General features: G+C 39.8%; 1 protein-coding gene across 1 annotated transcript in view; it reads right to left on the bottom strand.

The window, feature by feature from the left end:
* Positions 1 to 1,385: 1,385 nt before the first annotated feature.
* The window catches only part of LOC130909799 (neurotrypsin-like), a 44,417-nt gene continuing 26,194 nt past the window's right edge, over positions 1,386 to 19,608 (bottom strand). The window contains exons 4-14 of the mRNA XM_057826657.1: positions 18,581 to 18,719; positions 18,319 to 18,497; positions 18,096 to 18,243; positions 16,012 to 16,190; positions 12,342 to 12,483; positions 10,945 to 11,165; positions 10,726 to 10,867; positions 10,344 to 10,634; positions 9,283 to 9,405; positions 6,075 to 6,340; positions 1,386 to 4,384 (exon numbers count right to left, since the gene is read on the bottom strand). Of these exons, the coding sequence (XP_057682640.1) occupies positions 4,014 to 4,384; positions 6,075 to 6,340; positions 9,283 to 9,405; positions 10,344 to 10,634; positions 10,726 to 10,867; positions 10,945 to 11,165; positions 12,342 to 12,483; positions 16,012 to 16,190; positions 18,096 to 18,243; positions 18,319 to 18,497; positions 18,581 to 18,719 (2,201 nt within the window). The 3' untranslated portion in view covers positions 1,386 to 4,013. The remainder of the gene's footprint in view (positions 4,385 to 6,074; positions 6,341 to 9,282; positions 9,406 to 10,343; positions 10,635 to 10,725; positions 10,868 to 10,944; positions 11,166 to 12,341; positions 12,484 to 16,011; positions 16,191 to 18,095; positions 18,244 to 18,318; positions 18,498 to 18,580; positions 18,720 to 19,608) is intronic.

The following is a 19,608-nucleotide window of genomic DNA, read 5'->3' on the forward strand; positions in this document are numbered from 1 at the left end:
AAGTCCAGACCTGAATCCAATCGAGAATCTGTGGAAAGAGCTGAAGACTGCTGTTCACAAACACTCTCCATCCAACCTCACTGAGCTCGAGCTGTTTTGCAAGGAAGAATGGGCAAGAATGTCAGTCTCTCGATGTGCAAAACTGATAGAAACATACCCCAAGCGACTTGCAGCTGTAATTGGAGCAAAAGGTGGCACTACAAAGTATTAACGCAAGGGGGCCGAATAATATTGCACGCCCCACTTTTCAGTTTTTTATTTGTTAAAAAAGTTTAAATTATCCAATAAATTTTGTTCCCCTTCACGATTGTGTCCCACTTGTTGTTGATTCTTGACAAAAAATTAAAATTTTATTTCTTTATGTTTGAAGCCTGAAATGTGGCGAAAGGTTGCAAGGTTCAAGGGGGCCGAATACTTTTGCAAGGCACTGTATATATATATGTATATATGAAATGGTGCTGATGCAATTATTTCAACTGTCTATACGAACAGTATGTGCATCTCCAGTGATGTCTTTTCTGGAGTCAAAATGGCTCTGTTAAAGGTTGCCGACCCCTGGGTTAGACGTATACTAGTGATAAACTCATTTAAATTCACAACAGAAGGACGATAGGACGTCTATCATCGTCATGGAAGGGTGAAAAGTGCTCCTTTTTGTACGGTGACATGCGTGGCTGGCATTCATCTTGGGTAGGGCGACCGGAGTTTCTAAACTAAATCTTAAAGAGTACATATTGCGCACCATTGGGTGTTATTTTTTAATACTCCCTGAAACTGATGTCACTTTAGTGCCATATTGGTTCTAATACCGATACTAGTATCAATGCAACACTAATTTTCTGTAGGGATTAGCCTCATTTGTGTAGCAGGTAATGTTTTGCTATTGCAGTTGACTTTGTGTGGAGAGGGGGTTTTATGACCTGGACTGAGGATGAAACTCTTCAGATGGTAAAATGCATTCTCGGTGGGGTTGAAATCTGAGGATTAAGGGGCAAAACACACTGGAGGCGACGTCGCTCGGGTCCAATACATTTTCCATGGAATGAGCGCGACGAGGCGAAAAATGTGAAATTTCGCCCTGGTGCACGTATACATGCACACGCAGACCGGCGACGCGATATAAGAAAATGAGAATTGGTTCTATTTCTGTCGCTGTTGCCTGGTACTACAACCAATCAACAACGGATTCATTAATCGACAAACTACCTACAAGGACACTGGCTAACCCGGAAATTCATATCCACACGCCACACTTTGTCAGCATTATATATATGGTTTCTTACTACAATACTGTCAAAAGCCTGTTTTGATCTATAATTGTAGATTTAATTAAAAATAAAACCTGTCAACATTAATTTTGAGTTTGTCTTATTTGGAATGTAAGATGTTCGGTGTCTTTTTTTTTTTTTTTTTTTTTTAAACCTCAACCCGCACAACTTTTCAGGTTTTATTTAAGCTCTGCAACGGTGACAGTTGCCATGATAAGGATTTAGAGAAACGGCATGCTGCTATTAATTCACAGGCTGCCATTGGCGGCGATGGAGGTCCTATCCAGTCAGCGCCGTCGATGGCAGCTATTTTGATGAATATTTAAATGTACAAGACCAAAAACAATGCAAAAATGAGTCCTAATGTAGCTTTTGTTCTCACTGATGTCATGACTTGTATATTTTCTGTGTTTTCACAATGTGAAATCCAGAGATTTTACCTCTTGTCTGTACAGAAAAAAAACACTTCGTCAACATGGAGGAGCGTATCATTTTACCAGTGTGCGAACAGCACATACTTTATGATAGATCTCGGTATGATTTCCAGGACATTAATAAAAACCAGCAGTATGGAAAGTTGTTGGCTTTAAAATGCCCTGCAAATTCACAGCCAATCAGAGAAGAGCGATGACGCACAGGCGATTCGAGTCCCTGTCGCTTGCTGCTGCAGTTGCATCGCTCCCTGTGTGTTGGCTTTCAGCTCAAACAGCCAGTGGTACGGGAAGTAGGGTACTGAGGGTGATGCAGCACCCCCTAGTGTTGGGGAGGAAAAACTGTTTTGGTAGATTCTTTTTTGTTGTTGTTGTTGTTTTTGTTAAAAATTATGTTATTTTGCCCCGAATATAAGACGGCCCTGATTATAAGACGACCCCCTATTTTTCAAGACTCAAATTTGAAAAAAGACTTTTTGAACACCAAATTAATTTCTATCCAGAAAATAATTACGTTACATCTGAAACTAATGATTATAAAAATATATTTGAGAGAAAAAGCATGTTATTTTTACTCATTCAAATCTGAATATCTGAACATTTGAATATGTAAACTAAAGTGCAATCACTTTAGTAAATGAATGGTTTATTTACATTTCAAAAACCAGAAGCCAATCTATTGTGATAAAATACCAAAATTGCAATAACTGCATCAACCATCAAAGTGAAGTCTAACTGTAACTGTAGTTATGAAACATCTGAATAAGGAAAAACATTGCAATAAAATAATGCAAACTAGTTAAAGTAGTAGCTGAGATCTGTCATGACAGAACATCGCTTCAATGATATCTGGCGCCATCTAGCGTCGTGAATGGAGAGAGTAGCTGAAATCTGTCATAACAGAACATTGCTTTAACGATATCTGGCGTCATCTAGCTTTGTGAATGGGTATAATGTCTCGACCGCGAATATAAAACGACCCCCTCTTTTTCAATCTTATTTAAATGCAAAAAACACCGTCTTATATCCGGGCCAGTACAGTAATAAACAAATAAAACATTAGTATTTAACTTGGGGTATTAAATGTATATGTTGGAAAAAGTTTTTTTTTTTTTTTTTTTTCCGATAACATGGCCACTACCTTGACAACTTGCTTGCGACTGGGTCACGTTGAATATGGCGCTGTTGTAAAAGTTAACTGTTGACAGAGGATGCGTTAATATGGCGCAAAAACGAATTGGCTTTTTTTTTTCTGTACAAAAACAGCAAAATTTTCGAAAACAGTCGAGGAAGAAAATTTAGATGATTCTGATGATGGTTCAATCTACTTTTTGTGTCCTCAATTAGGTAAGATATGCTTGCATTGTAGCCATACTATTTTTTGTTGTTGCTGTTGATCTGCCGCCGTGCAGAGCGCTGTTGGATACTAGTGTGCAATTTATTTTAGTGTTGTGAGAAGGTGGTGTTAAACTGAGGCTTATTGGACCTATTAGTTTTCAAATGTGTTCGTGTGCAATACACAAGTGCTTTTATTTCCAATACAAAAACTCACGCGGTAGATGAAATAGAACGCTGTCTATGTAGTAGCCTAGTAGTACGTAAGCTTTCCAGCATGCTTGTGTAGTGCCATTGTGCACGCATTTTAATGGAGAAAACGTGCGAGCATGAAAATATTGGACTGAAACGGTTGTTTTTAGATGGGAAGCACTATAAAAAATATCCTCAGCCCGCCCCCTGCTGTGAGTGACTTCCAGCGCCCCTGTCAACAGCGATGACTTTCACATTTCGCCATCGTGTGTGTTTTGCCCCTAACGCTGCATTATCAGTCATCACAGGGTTCCTCCAGAACAACATAATGTAATATGCTCTGCGATTGGTCACCAGGTCCTAGTAGTGCCCCTTCCTCTCCCCCAAAAAGTCAACTTGATTTGACCTCAGCTAATTTGCAACCTTGATGAGTATAACACCATAAAAAATGAACAGATAGATGGATTTCTTTGTTTAGAAATAATGGTGCGGTCGGTATTGTTGTGGTGCAGTCATCCATGATGAGCCTGCAACAGAAAAGCCCTTTTTTTCTTGATGTCGTTGCATGATTATCTGCTGTACATTAATTAGCAGTTAGCGCTGATGCTAATTGTTGTTGTTATGGTGCACCCAGCCGAGTAACTCAATAGAATTTAAGATGTGAAAGCACATGCTGATCGGCCATCTTTGTTCGGCCTCTGGTTGGGAAGGAAGGCATCCACCGATTAGAGTTAACATTTTCTCCGGTGGTCCCCATGGCACAGGCGGTAAGACAATTGGGCCTCGATCAAACCGCCACCTGCGTGTGCTTTATGTGCGCGTGTTGTCCGATGTCATTTGTTTCCTCTGCTCGTCGGCCATTTTGGGAATCTGCCCGGGTGACGTCGTCGATCCAGCTACGGAAGCGGCTGACACGGGTGTATAGTGCCGGTGAGGAGGGGTCTGCACAGCCATAGATTCCGGCCACCACTCCTGCTAGCGCCCACTGGCCATCTTCGCCCTGACAAAGTAGGCCTCCGCCAGAGTTGCCGCGACAATCGGCGCTGGTGTCTGGGGGGCTTCCGGCGCAAACGGTGCCGTGGCTGGAGAAGCTGTCGCCGTGACGTTTCTTGCATTGCCACGAAGACATGACGGGAACCCACGACGCCAGGACAGAGTCTAGGATAGAATTGCCATCAGTAGCACCAGATATAAACATAATTTCAGTTACAGTGGTATGAAAAAGTATGTGAACCTTTTGGAATTTCTCACATTTCTGCATAAAATCACCATCAAATGTGATCTTATCTTTGTCAAAATGGCACAGATTAAAAAAAAAAGTGTCTGCTTTAACTAAAACCACCCAAACATTTATACAGATCAGTCTTGCACATCGATCAGGATTAATCTTGGCCCATTCTTCTCCACAAAACTGCTGTAGTTCAGTCAGATTCCTGGGATGTCTGGCATAAATCGCTGTCCCTAGATCATGCCACAGCATCTCAATAGGGTTCAAGTCTGAACTTTGACTTGGCGACTCCAGAACGTGCATTTTGTTCTTCTGAAATTGATTTACTTCTGTGTTTTGGATCATTGTCTTCTTGTAGCATCCATTTTAGCTTCAACTGTCTAAGTGATGGCCTCAGGTTTTCCTGCAAAACATCCTGAAAAACATTTGAATTCATTCTTCCATTTATGATTGCAAGTTGCCCAGGCCCTGAGGCCGCAAAACAGCCCTAAATCATAATGCTCCTTCCTCCATGCTCTACAGTGGGGATGAGGTGTTGATGTTGGTGAGCTGTTCCATTTTTCCTCCACACATGACGTTGTGTGTTACTCCCAAACAATGCAGCTTTGGTTTCATCAGTCCACAAAATATTTTGCCAAAACTTCTGTGGAGTGTCCAAGTGCCTTTTTGCGAACATGAAACGTGCAACAATGTATTTTTTAGACAGCGATGGCTTCCTCCGTGGAGTCCTCCCATGAACACCATTTTTGGCCATATTTTTACATACAGTTGATGTGTGCAAAGACATATTGGACTGTGCCAGTGATTTCTGTAAGTCTTTAGCAGACACTCTAGGGTTCTTTTTTACCTCAATGAGTATTCTGCGCTGAACTCTTGGCGTCATCTTTGGTGGACGGCCATTCCTTGGGAGAGAAGCAACAGTGCTCCATTTGTAGACAACTTCTCTGACTGTCGATTGATGAACATCCAAACTTTTAGAGATTGTTTTGTATCAGTTTCCCAGCTATATACAAATCAACAATCCTTGATTGCAGGTCTTCAGACAGCTCTTTTGACAGAGCCACGATGCACATAAGACAATGCTTCTCATCAAGACATTTCTTCTTATCAGGTGTGTGTTTTATAGTGGGCAGGGCAGCTTTAAACCACTCATTAGTAATTGGGCACACACCTGACTAAAAATGTTTGGTAAGAATTGGTTTCAATTCATCTTTAAATCTCCTTAGGCAGAGGCTTGACTTACTTATCCCCCCCCCCCCCCCCCTTCTGTCATTGTTTGAATGCTATCCTCAATAAAATATGAAAACCTATAAATGTTTGGGTGGTTTTAGTTAAAGCAGACACTGTATTCTCATCTGTGTGATTTTGACAAGGATCGGATCACATTTGATGGTGATTTTATGCAGAAATGTGAGAAATTCCAAAAGATTCAGATACTTTTTCATACCACTGTATTATTAACTCATTGGGTTATTGCCGCTGATAGACGTCCAATCATGACTTCTTTTCATCCTTTTGCTGTGAATTTATCACTTGTAGACGTCCATTCATTTGGACGTCTATCGCTGTCAATCAGTTAATGTTAGAGCTAAGGAAAAGCAAATGTTAGCTTGAACCCACCCGGTGCGCTCCAGCGCGTGGTCACCATGACGACGCAGGCCGCCGGCATGCTGCTGTGGTGGTCGTCGTCAGGCAGGCAAGCAGCGTTGACGTGGGGGTCAAAGGTGAAGCAGTGACCCTTCTGGGCGCCTGGTAGCTTGACCAAAGCTATATCATGACCTCCGCTTTGACCTTTGAACTTCTTGTGGACCACCACACGCTCTGGGCTCAGGGTCCGCTCTGAAGCCCCAACTCGCACGACATATCTGGAAGGCTCTGTTCCATACCTGATGGAGGTAGAGAAACGGGAAGATGACAAAAAGTTAAACTATTCTGTTTCTGGAATTTCCAGCAAGGGCGAAGGTTTGGTCTCAAAATTGATAGGGATGAAATAACAAAATAACTTGCATGTACACTTTTTGCTGGGGTCAGGACATTAATAAAACCAAACAGATTGGGTGAACGGGGATCAGGGCTACATTTCTCACAAATATGAACCTATAAAATGATAGGCTAAATCAGTGCTTCTCAATTATTTTCTGTTATCCCCCCCCCACTCCCCAACCCCCCAGGAAGACGTAAGCGTTCCGCCCCCCCCCCCAACTCTCTGCCGCCACTGTAAATATACTGTAGTATCATTTGTATATAAAATTCTTATTATTATAAGTACACCTCTGCATAACAATGTGTTCCTTTTAATATTAAAGAAAAAAATAATATACATCAACTTACAAAAGTGGAAAAAAAAAAAAAAAATCCATACCGTAAAAATAAACTAAGGATACATTTTTTTGACTGATACTGAAAAATAAAATTTAATAAAATCAATAAATAATAATAAATTCAAAGTGATCAGCAACATTAACTCACGAGGACAATATGCCAAACAGTTAGACCGAAAAAAACAAAAAAAATAATCGAACAAAATCGACAATGTTATTGGACAGAGGGACAGTTTTTATTTTTGCTGCAGGCGGTATCAGCTCCTTTCTTATGGTGTGGGGTTATTTTGCACTGAGCAACTGGTTATGCCACCTTATATGATGGTGACAGTGCTCGCTGGTTTAGTGATGTAACACTGACAAAGCGGGGGGATTTTTGGCAATATTCGGCACGTTTTGGCTGAAAAAAATATTTCGTGCTGTCCGCTGCAAACATTTTTAGACAAAGTAAACAGACTGGCCTTTCCTCGTTTCCCACTGTACTAAAAGTCAAAGCCAAAAGCCAAATGCTACATACCCTTCGTTATATTGCCTTGTCTTAGCTTTTCATATCTCCAGTGCTCTTTGCAGTGTGCTCTTGTTTGGTTAAAAAATATTGTGCACACGCTGAAAATGAGAGCGACACTGCCACCCACTGAGTGGATGTGCAATTACAATTTATTCTAGTAGGGTAAAAATGTATGTTCCCCAAGATCACATGCGCCGCCCCCTGCATCTCTGCGCCCAACTATTTGAGAAGTACTGGGCTAAATGATCAATGCAAAATAAATCTGTATTGACTTATACTAACTTTTTTATGTCTTGGTTCAGGTGATACACCGTTCTATTCAAACCTTTGTTTTCAAGAACAAATAAAGAAACATTTTGAGAACTTTGAAAATAAATGTCCGGAATTTATTAGCAAATTTAAATTGCAATATTTGATCATAAATTAAAATAACATACACAATAAATACGAGCTTGTTAATCTCTTAACTATCAAGGAATGCAAAAACTAAATATTTGTCGTAAGACCACTCCACACTGTCTGTCTTAATCAAGAAATTAAATTTAACTGAAAAAGCTTCTTAGAGAATGACAAAACTAATGAAAATGGAGCCTTCATTCAGGTAAAGCACTACAGCTTTTGTCCACAGGCACAGCCAAACTCAACAAAAAATGAAAGCTCCTTTGGGCTGTTTTAAGACCAAATAAATAAAATAAAAATGAAAATTAGGGAGAAAGGTTGGAAACCTCGTTTCACTTCATTTCTTATAGTTTAATTAATGTTGACAGTAGAAAACATTCAAGAGGACACTTCTCTCTGAGCAGATTCCTACTTGAGTTTTGCAGTTTAGCAAATTAACACAGTTTAATATGATGCTAACTCTGATGCAAGTCGGACTTTCAGTAGCAAATTTAGTGGTGTGTTCCCCACCTCCACAACATTGACGTCTTTCTACATTACTCACAGTGGCTGCTGCTGGCCGAAAAAATACTTCTAATATCCCTCCTCTTAAAAGGGGGCGGAGGAAGTTGCATGTTGTCAACATGTTGTACAGGGTGGGGCAGAGCAACTTGCTTATTTAAATTTGGCACCCTGAAGCAATGCTTGCTCTGAGGATGTAGAGATTGACTTATTTGAGAGGGTGGGGCTTAAAGTTTGGTTCTTAACGTGCATTATTTATTTCGTGTTTATTTTTCATGACCCCCAGTGAGCATCATGTAGTGGACGAAGTTGGAACGCGCTTTCTCTGGCATTTTTTTTCAAGCGGTCGCTCAATCATCACAACGCAACGTGCATTCCGTAGAAATTTCAATATTGCCACCCGTGGTGGTGTTCCTTGTCGGCAGTTGATTGTTTCATAGGTAAACAACTTCAGTGAAATGGGTGATGTAAAGAAAAATAAACCTGGCCTCCCAAAGTGCCCCACATGCATTTTCACGAGCAATAAAATCGCATGGATTAAGTTCCTACACAAGAAACTAATTTGTAGGGATTAAATTTCAATTCTTCATGGAGGATTCGTCTCACAGAACAATCAGACAACCTAAGAGCAGATGCGCGTTTGCAGGCAGACCTTCGGTAAAGCTCTCAAAACAGATTGTCTCACCGCGTCATCGTTTTGGGGTGTCCTTGCTGTTCGCCAAATTTAAATAAGCAAATTGCTTTGCCCCACCCTTTATTTCTGTCGGGGCTGTTAGTGCGTGTGTGTGTGTGACAAGTCATCAGACAATCAAATGTGCGTTTGAGGGGGAAAAATGGAAAAGGGGTAAATGTAAGTCTGAACATAATAAAAATAATTCACCAAATAATGGTGGGGTCAATTCTATCCTTACAACATATAGTAAGATGGTCTAAATTACCTATATAACTGAAGTCATTATAAAATGCAGATAAGGTGGCTTAAAAGTTGGTGGGGACAATTTGAGCATCCTGAAATGTTGGTAATGTTATGTCCCTACCGTCTCTATGCAAACCTGTGCCCTTGATTTCCAGTAAAAAAAAAAATTGTGTTTGGTGTTACCTGGCAAAACAGGTGGCAGATGTGAGTGCCCAGCAGGAAGCAATTAGAGTGGCACTGCAGAGAGGCCCGCCATCTTGACTTTGGGACTGAAGCCATACGGATGCTTGCCAAGGCCAAGCGGTCCTGCAACAAAAGGTTGGCTCAGTGTTCATAAAAAATGATCAGGTCAAAAATATGATCATGTGTTGTTATGTTGTTTTAGTTTTTTTTTTTTTCCTGCTTCTATTCTGGATGTGTTTTCAAAACAATTTTCTACATCTTTAAATGAAATTGAATTAAATGATCAGAAGTTGCATCTTTTGGTGCTTTTTTTTCTTTTTAGTATTATTATTTACATATGGAATATTTTATTTGGATTCAGACGCTAGAGTTATCTAGATTATTGCCACCAGGGGGCGTCCGTTTTATTATTTCGTTTTACTTTTTAATTTAATCGTATTTTAACTGAGATTTATATTTGCAAATTTAATCCATTGAATCAAAAAAATAAAAAGATTTCTTTTGTCGTTTATTGTATTAATTTTACTCTTTTATAAATTGTGTAGTAATTCCATTTTTTTGCATTATTGCCACTAGTTTCTATTATTTTCCAATATATCCATTTATAAAAAATTTTCTGTAGTTTTTTTTAATTTTCCATTATTTTATCGCTCCAAGTTTATTATTTTTAATGTTTCAATTATCTTTTGATTTAAAATTTTTAGCTTATCTCCTTTTTTATTCCGTTTTTATGATTACATATATATCTCCTAAAGGATAAAACTAATCATTTTGATGTTGACTTTTTTAAAATACAGGTATTTTAGATTTAATTTAGTTTGCTGGCCTTATGTATGTTATTTCTTTTTTTTTTTAGAGATTGCAAGTTGCAGGTCAAGCCTTTTACAGGCCACTGCAACGTCGGCTCAATTATATGGTCCGCCAGATAGTCATTAGTTAAAAGAAAAAAAAGTAAATATAAAAAATTCACAAACCATACAATACTACCACCTACAGATGATGAGTGGAATAGCACCACCACATATGATTTATTATTTGAGCTATTTGTACTCGTCACTCACCTGAGCTTGTTACCAGCTCCTTCATGGCCCTTGGTCTTGTCACCCTCCTCGTGGAGCTTCCTCACCCCGCAGGTGGCCTCTTCGTGACGAACTGTATCTGTCGCGTAATGCGTCGAGGTAGCTGAGACCTCACACTTGACCCCGGCCACTTGCCCACGCCTGCACCCGTGGTCATTCAGGCCCAGCGATGGACACTCGCCCAAGAACTCTTCCTTTCCGGTGCACCTCACTTGGTCCAGGTGGACCGGGCCTTTGCCCTGCCCAAAGCCCCCGGCCGCCAGCGCTCCACCCCTAGGGACAGAAAACAACTTCCATTATTAGCTTTTGACATTCAAATCGGAAGTCAGCTTCCCAAGTTCTTCCCCGCTGTGTCGCTCATCACCTGTGTCCTAGCTGCCTGCACACCACGGCAGCGTTGAGGTCGTTCCACCCCACGTCACAGATCGTCCCCCAGTCTCCGTAGAGGTAGACCTCCACGCGCCCCTCATTCCTGCTGAAGCCTCCAGCGAGACGCAGCAGCGGGCCTGGTAATTCGAGTGTGTTCAACATGAACACCTGTCCTCACCTGCTGGCAGGTGTTCAACCTAAACCCCGCCCTCACCTGTGGCCGGCGCCACGACAGGCACTTGGTTAGTCTCTTCTTCAGGGCGCCCTCTGCAACGCACGCCGACGTCCTCTGCGTGGGAGCAATCTGTGCGCCCCCAGATGCCGTGGCGGCAGTCCAGCAGGGACGCCTCAGAGCCATCGCAGTGGACATCGTCCAGCAGAATCAAACCGACGCCCTCGCCGAACATCCCGTCTGACACAACTTCGGCGTGCCCCCTTGAAATGTATATGGCGGAAAACACAGACAAGACTGAAAAAGCAGTTTCTGCTCTTGCACTCCTCTTTAAAAGAAAATGCTGTATTATAAGCCAAAACAACTGTTGTGTCTGATAGAACAATATGTCTATATGCTGCCATAGCAGATTCATGGCGCATTAAGCCTCCGAAAACATTTTTAATATGCCCATTTTACCCTGGAAACCCCCGTTTACAGACGTCGCGCAACCGTTTTTGTTTCAACCCAGCCATTAAAACAAGGTAATTATATTTATTATTCAAAATGTCAGTCATTTTTAGCTTAGAATCATTAATTAATGTCTAATATTTTGTATTAAAAAAAAAAAAAAAACGACTTTAAAAAATTATTCACACACATATTTTAAACTTTAAAACAAATGACGTCACAATGAAAACAATTGCGTCTGTAAAAAGGTCACGGATATCTACCTCATAACTATCGCTAAATTGTATTTTTTTGTTACTGTCGCATTTTCCTCGATATGTTAGACGATAAATAATCGATTCAAACAAAGAAAAATTGAGGAAGAAAAAAACAGTTAAATATATGAAAAATTAAATCTCGACCACTCCTTGATGTCTGCGATTTCTGCATCGCGCAATTGATATATTACCATTTTTCACCCTTAAAATCCCCCAAAAATCCAGCTGTGGCCATTCACAGATGTGTCTTGACACTCAGTGATACATGCGACACGGAGTTTTTGAATCGAAACAAGGTAAGTACGCAATAATATCTCGTTAAAGTCATGGCGTCTGTAATTCTGCTCTCGCGTGGTCTCACTTCCAGATAGGGTTTTGCTGTTTAAAAAATATATATATATTTTTTTTAAATGCCCTCCTGTCCAAAAATTTTCTTCCCCCAGAAAATTGAGATTTTAAGCTTTTCAATGATGTATCACACATGCATATCAGACAATTTTGAAATTTGGCCAAATTGGGTGTCTCAGAGCGAACTTCAAGTCACCTGAGTGTTTTCCGCCATATACGGGGACCCCTTGTTTCCAGTTTATCATGGAAGAATTTACAGTCGCATTTTTTCTGTGTAAACTATCCCTGGCTTAATGCTGAAAAACTCACTTGAGTTTTCTTACCTGCTGACCTATACAGACATAAATTTACAGTATGTTGTCAAATATATTTGCATATATGTACCTGTATCCCAGCTGTCCACACACCACCTGGGCATGCTGCTGTGTCCAGCGGTCATCACACACCGTCCCCCAGTCGCCATTGTGGAGCACTTCTACTCGGCCCTCCCAGGGGCTGTCGCCTGCCACCAGACGCACCACGCCGTCTAAAAGCATCAAGCTTTATATTGTGATACTGCCTTCATTTAATATATAATTTACTAATTCTGTACTACAATTCAATTAGTTATTGAACATGGTTAATTGTACTTATTTTGTAATTCATCATTACTTTTTTCTATATTTTTATCGTGGGATACTACTAGTTTAGCATTGACCAGTGTTGTTTTCGACAATGATGACGACCAAGAAAGTTTTTGGTCAACGAACACTTGGCGAAACAATAATGAGCTAAAAACGTGTTTTGGGAGACTAAAACATAACGAGACAAATGCCAGTTTTTGTCTGACGATGCGAAAATGCGCAATAGTTCCGTCACATGTTCACAATGTCTGATATGCTGCACCCCGCCCCTGCTCCCTTGCCGACTCACCAGTCTCCAGTCTCCATGCAGGCTTGCACACACGGTAAGATTTGTTTTCTTGGCCAGACAGAATATGCAATGTTGCTTAAGCCTTAAAGTCTGTGGCTAATGATCATCACACACTAAATGTAACTTTGAGCATTAGCATAGCATTCGTGTTAGTATTATAGGCTAAGCCTAACGGCAAGCGTCCTCTTAAACTCTCGGGCAATTTTTTTTTGTTACAGTTCGTGGCATCCAGGCATACGCTGAGATTAAGGCGGGGCCGGGGGAATACCCCCCCCCCCCGGTGGCCGAAATATGTCATTGCATGTAATTGACTTTCCTATACAGTGTATATGGATTAAAATTAAGACTTTGCCGGTAAAATGTTGTATATAAAAGTTGCAAAGCAATAAAAGGAACAACAACAATGAATGAAATATACAAAAAAATATATTTTTATAATTGGTCAACATAAGTTTTCGAACAGATCATGTGACTAGCAGCTTAGAGGGGCCATTTGCTCTACTTAGCCAAAACTACCTGAGGACAGAAGAGGCAAGATGGATAATGACGTAGTTTTTTTTTCAAACCTAAACTTTAAAAAGTGACAACAGCTACTGAGTGAGAAGCAAGTATTGAAGATGTGGACCATGAAATGCCGAGAGCACCGCCAGGTGAGCGGAGTTTCAGTTTTCCCCACTAAAGATGCTAATTGTACAACAGAACCACCACTGGGCGTACCATATTCAATGGACACCAATCTTGGTCCAAAAGCATAGCTGTCCTAAGCAGCCTGATTAAGAATTCCCCTAAAAAATGATGTGCAACAAAAAAAAAAAAACCTTCATTTTCAACGTATTATGATAAATATTCCTGCCTGGAATATTCAGTCAAAAAGGATGCCACAAAAGTCAAACTCCGCCTATGAGGTGGGTAAAATTAATTGAAAATAATGTACTGTTTTCCTGCTCAGTGTGAATTATCACCGACACTTACGGTACTTATTTTCACTCATCTGCCATTGTTTGAATACTATCCTCATTAACATATGAAAACCTATAAACATTTGAGTGTTTTCAGTTAAAGAAGACACTGTTTTTTCCATCTGTGTGATTTTGACAAATATCAGATCACATCTGATGGTGATTTTATGCAGAAATGCGAGAAATTCCAAAAGGTTCAGATACTTTTTTATACCACTGTTGCATTGTCCTTGTAAATAGACACTACAATATGTGCTTTTCTGTAAATGTTCATTCGAAATAGTTGGAAACTTTTTTAAAAAATTTTTTTGAGGTTTTTTTTTTTTTTTTTAATTAACAGACAAAAAAAACATTTTTAGTAAACGTTGACTAAAATTAAACAAAATTAGTCCTGAATTTTCATCAACAAAAACTTGACGAAGACAAACACATTTTGAGATGACTAAAATATGACTAAGACCATACCAAGTTGTACGGTTTCGGCGCAATTTGTACAAGTGAGCACTGATTTTTAAATGAGTATGCCGTACCTTCAAAATCTGTACGTTTTTTGCGCATTAGGTGTTTTTTTTTCTCCGTTCAGATTTTGTCACCGTTTCGGCAACGAGACAATGTGTGTTACTATGCATTACTACGTTGGTTAAATGACGCGAGAAAAGTCAGAGACACGGAGAGAGAAGAGCAGGAGTGGGAAAGAGGGAGTTGTGACGCTGTTGCAAACGCGATGCTAGGCTAGGTGGCTCCAATAATACCTGACTACGCCCACATGATGCTACGCTAGATATCACATGTATATGAACTAGATGTGAAATGATACACTTGCCGGCGTTGGTAAACAACCGCCATCTTAAAGCAGTAGACTTCTCAGAAAGGCTCTGTTGTATTGAACCTTCCCAGCAAACCTAAGTAAAATTGTATCTAAAATACTCCTAAATCGCAAAAATCTTGACTTGAATCTATCTTTAAATGATGAAACAGTTTTAAAACTTTCACATGTCGAAAGTAGACAGAAGGGAACTAATCCAAAAACTTTAACAGTGTCCAAACATAGTAAAAGTTATTGTTGTTTTTTTTAAAGCAAAAAAAAAAAACAAAACATGAAAGGTAACACCAGTTACTTTGCCAAGGAACTAATTACTTTTACATTCATGTAACTGAGTTACTAACTCAATTACTTTTTGGGAGAAGTAATTTGTAACTGTAATTAATTAATTAATAACACTGGTCATAAAGATGCAGTCTGCAGAATGAAAAGTGACGAAAGCGGGGATTTTATTCTGCCAATTTGTTGCCGAACACAATTTGCCTGTAAGTATTACTGATCACATCTCAGAATTAGCAAAAGAAATGTTCCCTGACTCAAAGATTGCATCAGTAAATTCATTTTATCAATTGACCTTTTTAATTTATAATTGGACGCACTAACGAACTACCTTCAAGTCAAACTGAATTGCGAGCTGAAGTGCAGCCATCAAAAGACATGATAGAAATTGCCAAAGTGCTACATACAATTATAACAAAAGTCACTGCTAAATTTTAGTAATCATGATATAGCTGAAGATATTGATTGTTCTTTGATTGCACCAGGTTATATGTGACAATATTACCAATAAATTCCTATTATTTTAAAAATTGAATTCTATTTTTGTTTCATATTGCACGCTATATAAAACGTTGTAAGATTAGTCACCAATTTGTAAGGGCATACACAACTATTTGTAAGATTGCCAACGGCCTCGAGTTGACAGGTATGCTAAGACTAATAAGTATTATATCATCCAAGGCAAAAATTAAAAGGTCTGCCAAAAAAAACACCGCTACTGACTTTTTTTTCTCTATTGCTTCTTATTTTATCATATTTTAAATGATGTAATTCATTATTTGTATATATTTTTTGCTGATGTATTTTTTTGCATTTTGTGCAGGTATTAAGAACTAGACTTATTTCATTCTGTTCTTTAATACCAAGCTTTTTATTATTCTTCCATTTTGGTTTTTACATTTCAAGATTAATTTTTTTTAACATACTCTCTAAAAGTGTTTGCATTGTTCGTTAGTTAGCAGTCCATCAACGCCGCTCTTTCCCGCTTTGTAATGATTTATTGATGTGAGAAGGATATAAATAGAACTTTTCAAGCCCTCTGTATATCGTGTGTGTGCAACTGTGCGTGTGTGTTTTGTGCCTGTGTAAGGGCTGCAGGAGACACCGGCGTCCTCCATGTGATCGCAGTTGTGCTGTTCCCAGTGTCCGTGTGGGCACTGGTCCAAGAACAGTTCGTTTCCCGTACACTTGACGGCGTCCAGCAGGATGGGACCGGAACCCTGACCGAAGTGAGCCCACGACCATGCCTTGGCCACCCCACTAAAAACATAGGCACAATAAATATTTACTTACTATCAAATTTTAGGTCATATAGTCTAAGTCAATGACACAAATATTCCAGGACTCTCGATAATGTAAATATTCGTTGGGTTGAATTAAAGCTGTACTGTATATTAGTGCTGTCAAATTTATCGCATTAACGGGCGGTAATTACCGTATTGACCCGAATATAAGACGGCCCTGATTATAAGACGACCCCTTCTTTTTCAGGAGTCAAGTTTGAAAAAACTTTTTGAACCCCAAATTAATTTTTATACAGAAAATAATTACAGTATATCCGAAACAAATGATTATAACAATATATTTCAGAGAAAAAAAGCATGTTATTGCGCCTCATTCAAATCTTACTATCTGAACATTTAAATAGGTAAACTAAAGTGCAATCCCATTTGTAAATGAATGGCGTCTGGGTTTTGAAATGTAAATAAACCAATCTATTGTGATAAAACAACAAAATACTGTAGCAATAACTGCATTAACCATCAAAGTGAAGTCTAACTGTAACTGTAGTCTTCAAACAAATCTGAATAAGGAAAAACATTGCAATAAAATAATGCAAACTGGTTAAATTTAAGAGTAGCTGAGATCTGTCATGACAGAACATCGCTTCAATGATATGTGGCGCCATCTCGTGTGGTGAATGGGGAGAGGAGCTGAGCTCTCTCATGACAGAACATCGCTCTAATGATATCTGGCGCCATCTAGCGTCGTGAATGGTTATAATATCTAGACCGCGAATATAAGACGACCCCCTCTTTTTCAGTGTTATTTCAATGCACCGTCTTATATTCAGGCCAATACGGTAATTTTTGTAATTAATCACGTTAAAATATTTGACGCATTTAACGCATGCAGGAAATGATCCGCTCATGCATTGCCTCAAACAGTTTACAATTATGTCATTTTAGCAAATTGAGAGCGAAAAGGCAGAGAAATGCGAGTGGACGCAGGCGTTCATTGGACCGCGCCTTTTATTGACATCAGCTTTTACAGCTCTTTCACAATAAACATATGTGTGTTGGCGAGCGAAGTAGGGAAGAATGACAGGAGACGATCTTTTTCTTAACATACTTTGTTGAACACAACGCAGAACATATACCATTTGCAGCCACCACTGACAGCCATGGTTGCCCAACTTCCCATCATGCATTTGGGCGGAATAGTTAAGTCGCTACAGTATCATTTAGTGAAAGCAAAACAAAAATAATATTCCTAACTCTCAAAAAAATAATGTTCACAAAAAGATGCAAAGAGAACTGGCATTCCCAATCAAAATAGCTATGCAAAATACACGTAAAACTTACTCAGACTTTGCCTTGGCTGGATCTCTAATTATTTTAAAACTCTTCATTGACACCTTGTGGTGTATTTCAATCACTACCTTACGTAAAGACACTGTGGAAGAACGGCAGGGAGCCCATGTGACGTCCCGCTCGGCAATGTCAACAATGGCGAGCTATTAGTTTATTTTTGGATTGAAAATTTTACAAATTTCATTAAAACGAAAACATTAAGAGGGGTCTAATATAAAATTACTATAACTTGTACTCAAATTTATCTTTTAAGAACTACAAATCTTTCTATCCGTGGATCCCTTTACCAAAAAGAATGTTAATAATGTTAATGCCATCTTGTGGATTTATTGTTACAATAAACAAATGCAGTACTTATGTACAGTATGTTGAATGTTTATGTCTGTCTTGTGTCTTATCTTTCCATTCCAACAATAATTTAGAGAAAAATATGGCATATTTTACAGATGGTTTGAATTGCGATTAATTCCGATTAATTAATTTTCAAGCTGTGATTAACTCGATTAAAAATTGTAATTGTTTGACAGCCCTTTTGTATATATTGTCCGTCATCATGTTTATTAGGATCTACCTGAAGCCCAGCTGCCTGCAGACCACCTCTGCATCTCTGTCGTCCCATTGGTCATCGCATACAGAGCCCCACCTTCCTGCGTGGAAGACCTCCACCCGGCCTTCAAAGTCTTCCTCCCCTCCGACCAGTCGTAGCGGGGGTCCGCTACCTGATACGGGGGCAGAGTAAACGACGCGTTAAATATAGCACAAAACAATTCCCTTGCTTAATTGTTTCTCCCGACCTTCAGGAGGAGCACACAGGACTTCAGCCTCATTTCCATGGTTACAATCCCCCGTGACGAACGTCCTGCTCCTGCAGCCGCTCAGGCTCTTCTCGTCGCCACGGCAACCCAGACGCTCAAAATGGAAGAGGCCAGACCCCGAGGCGAGTTGGGAGTGTCGCATTGCCGTGCCGATGTCGCTGTCCAAGCAAAGAATACGACCCGGTGAGTCTGATGTCCTAGACGTTAATGATATGTGACCAGAGCATCTCCGGCTGCTCACCTGAGGCCCATCTGCCTGCAGACCACACTGGCATCCCGGTCAGTCCAGTGAGAGTCGCACACCGCCCCCCATTGGCCGTTCAGGTAGACTTCAACATGCCCACTGTTGGACGAGGAGCCGCCAACCAGTCGAGCGGCACCTGGCAGACAATTGAAAAAAATGGTAGAAAATTTTAACCTGTGTCTTCTAATGCTGGACATAAGAGGGACAAACAAATAAGAGAAATTATGAGTAACAGGAATATATACAATCATTGAAATATACAGTGATATGAAAAAGTATCTGAACCTTTTGGAATTTCTCGCATTTCTGCATAAAATCACCATCAAATGTGATCTGATATTTGTCAAATTCACACAGATGGAAAACACTGTGTCTGCTTTAACTAAAACCACCCAAACATTTATAGGTTTTCCAATTTTAATGAGGATAGTATGCAAACAATGACATAAGGGGGAAAAATAAGTACCGTATTGGCCCAAATATAAGACGGTGTTTTTTGCTTTGAAATAAGATTGAAAAAGTTGGTGTCGTTTTATATTCGCGGTCTAGATGTTATACCCATTCACAACGCTAGATGGCGCCAGAAATCATTGAAGCGATGTTCTGTCATGACCAGTGTTGTTAATAACGGCGTTAAAATATAAAGGCGTTACTAACGGCGTTAGTTTTTTCAGTAGTGGGTAGTCTAATTAATTACTTTTCTCATCTTGGCAACGCCGTTACCGTTACTGAGGACGGAAAGGCATGCGTTACTATGCGTTATTATATTGGTCGAAAAGTCTGAGGGAGACAGACTCACCGAGACGACAGCGCAGAGCAGGAGTGGGGAGGAGGCAAGAAAGTTGTGACGCCGAGCAAACGCGATGCTATGTAGCTCCAATAATACATGTTGTAGCCGATAGCCTACAAACTACGCCCACATGTTATGGTAGATATGGTAGACATGGTAGATATCACATATACTGTATATAGATATAACTAGATGCAAAATGACAGACACGGCACTAGATGCGTTAGTAAACAGC

The sequence above is a fragment of the Corythoichthys intestinalis genome, chromosome 21 (assembly GCF_030265065.1).
Source record: "Corythoichthys intestinalis isolate RoL2023-P3 chromosome 21, ASM3026506v1, whole genome shotgun sequence".
Lineage (NCBI taxonomy): Eukaryota > Metazoa > Chordata > Actinopteri > Syngnathiformes > Syngnathidae > Corythoichthys > Corythoichthys intestinalis.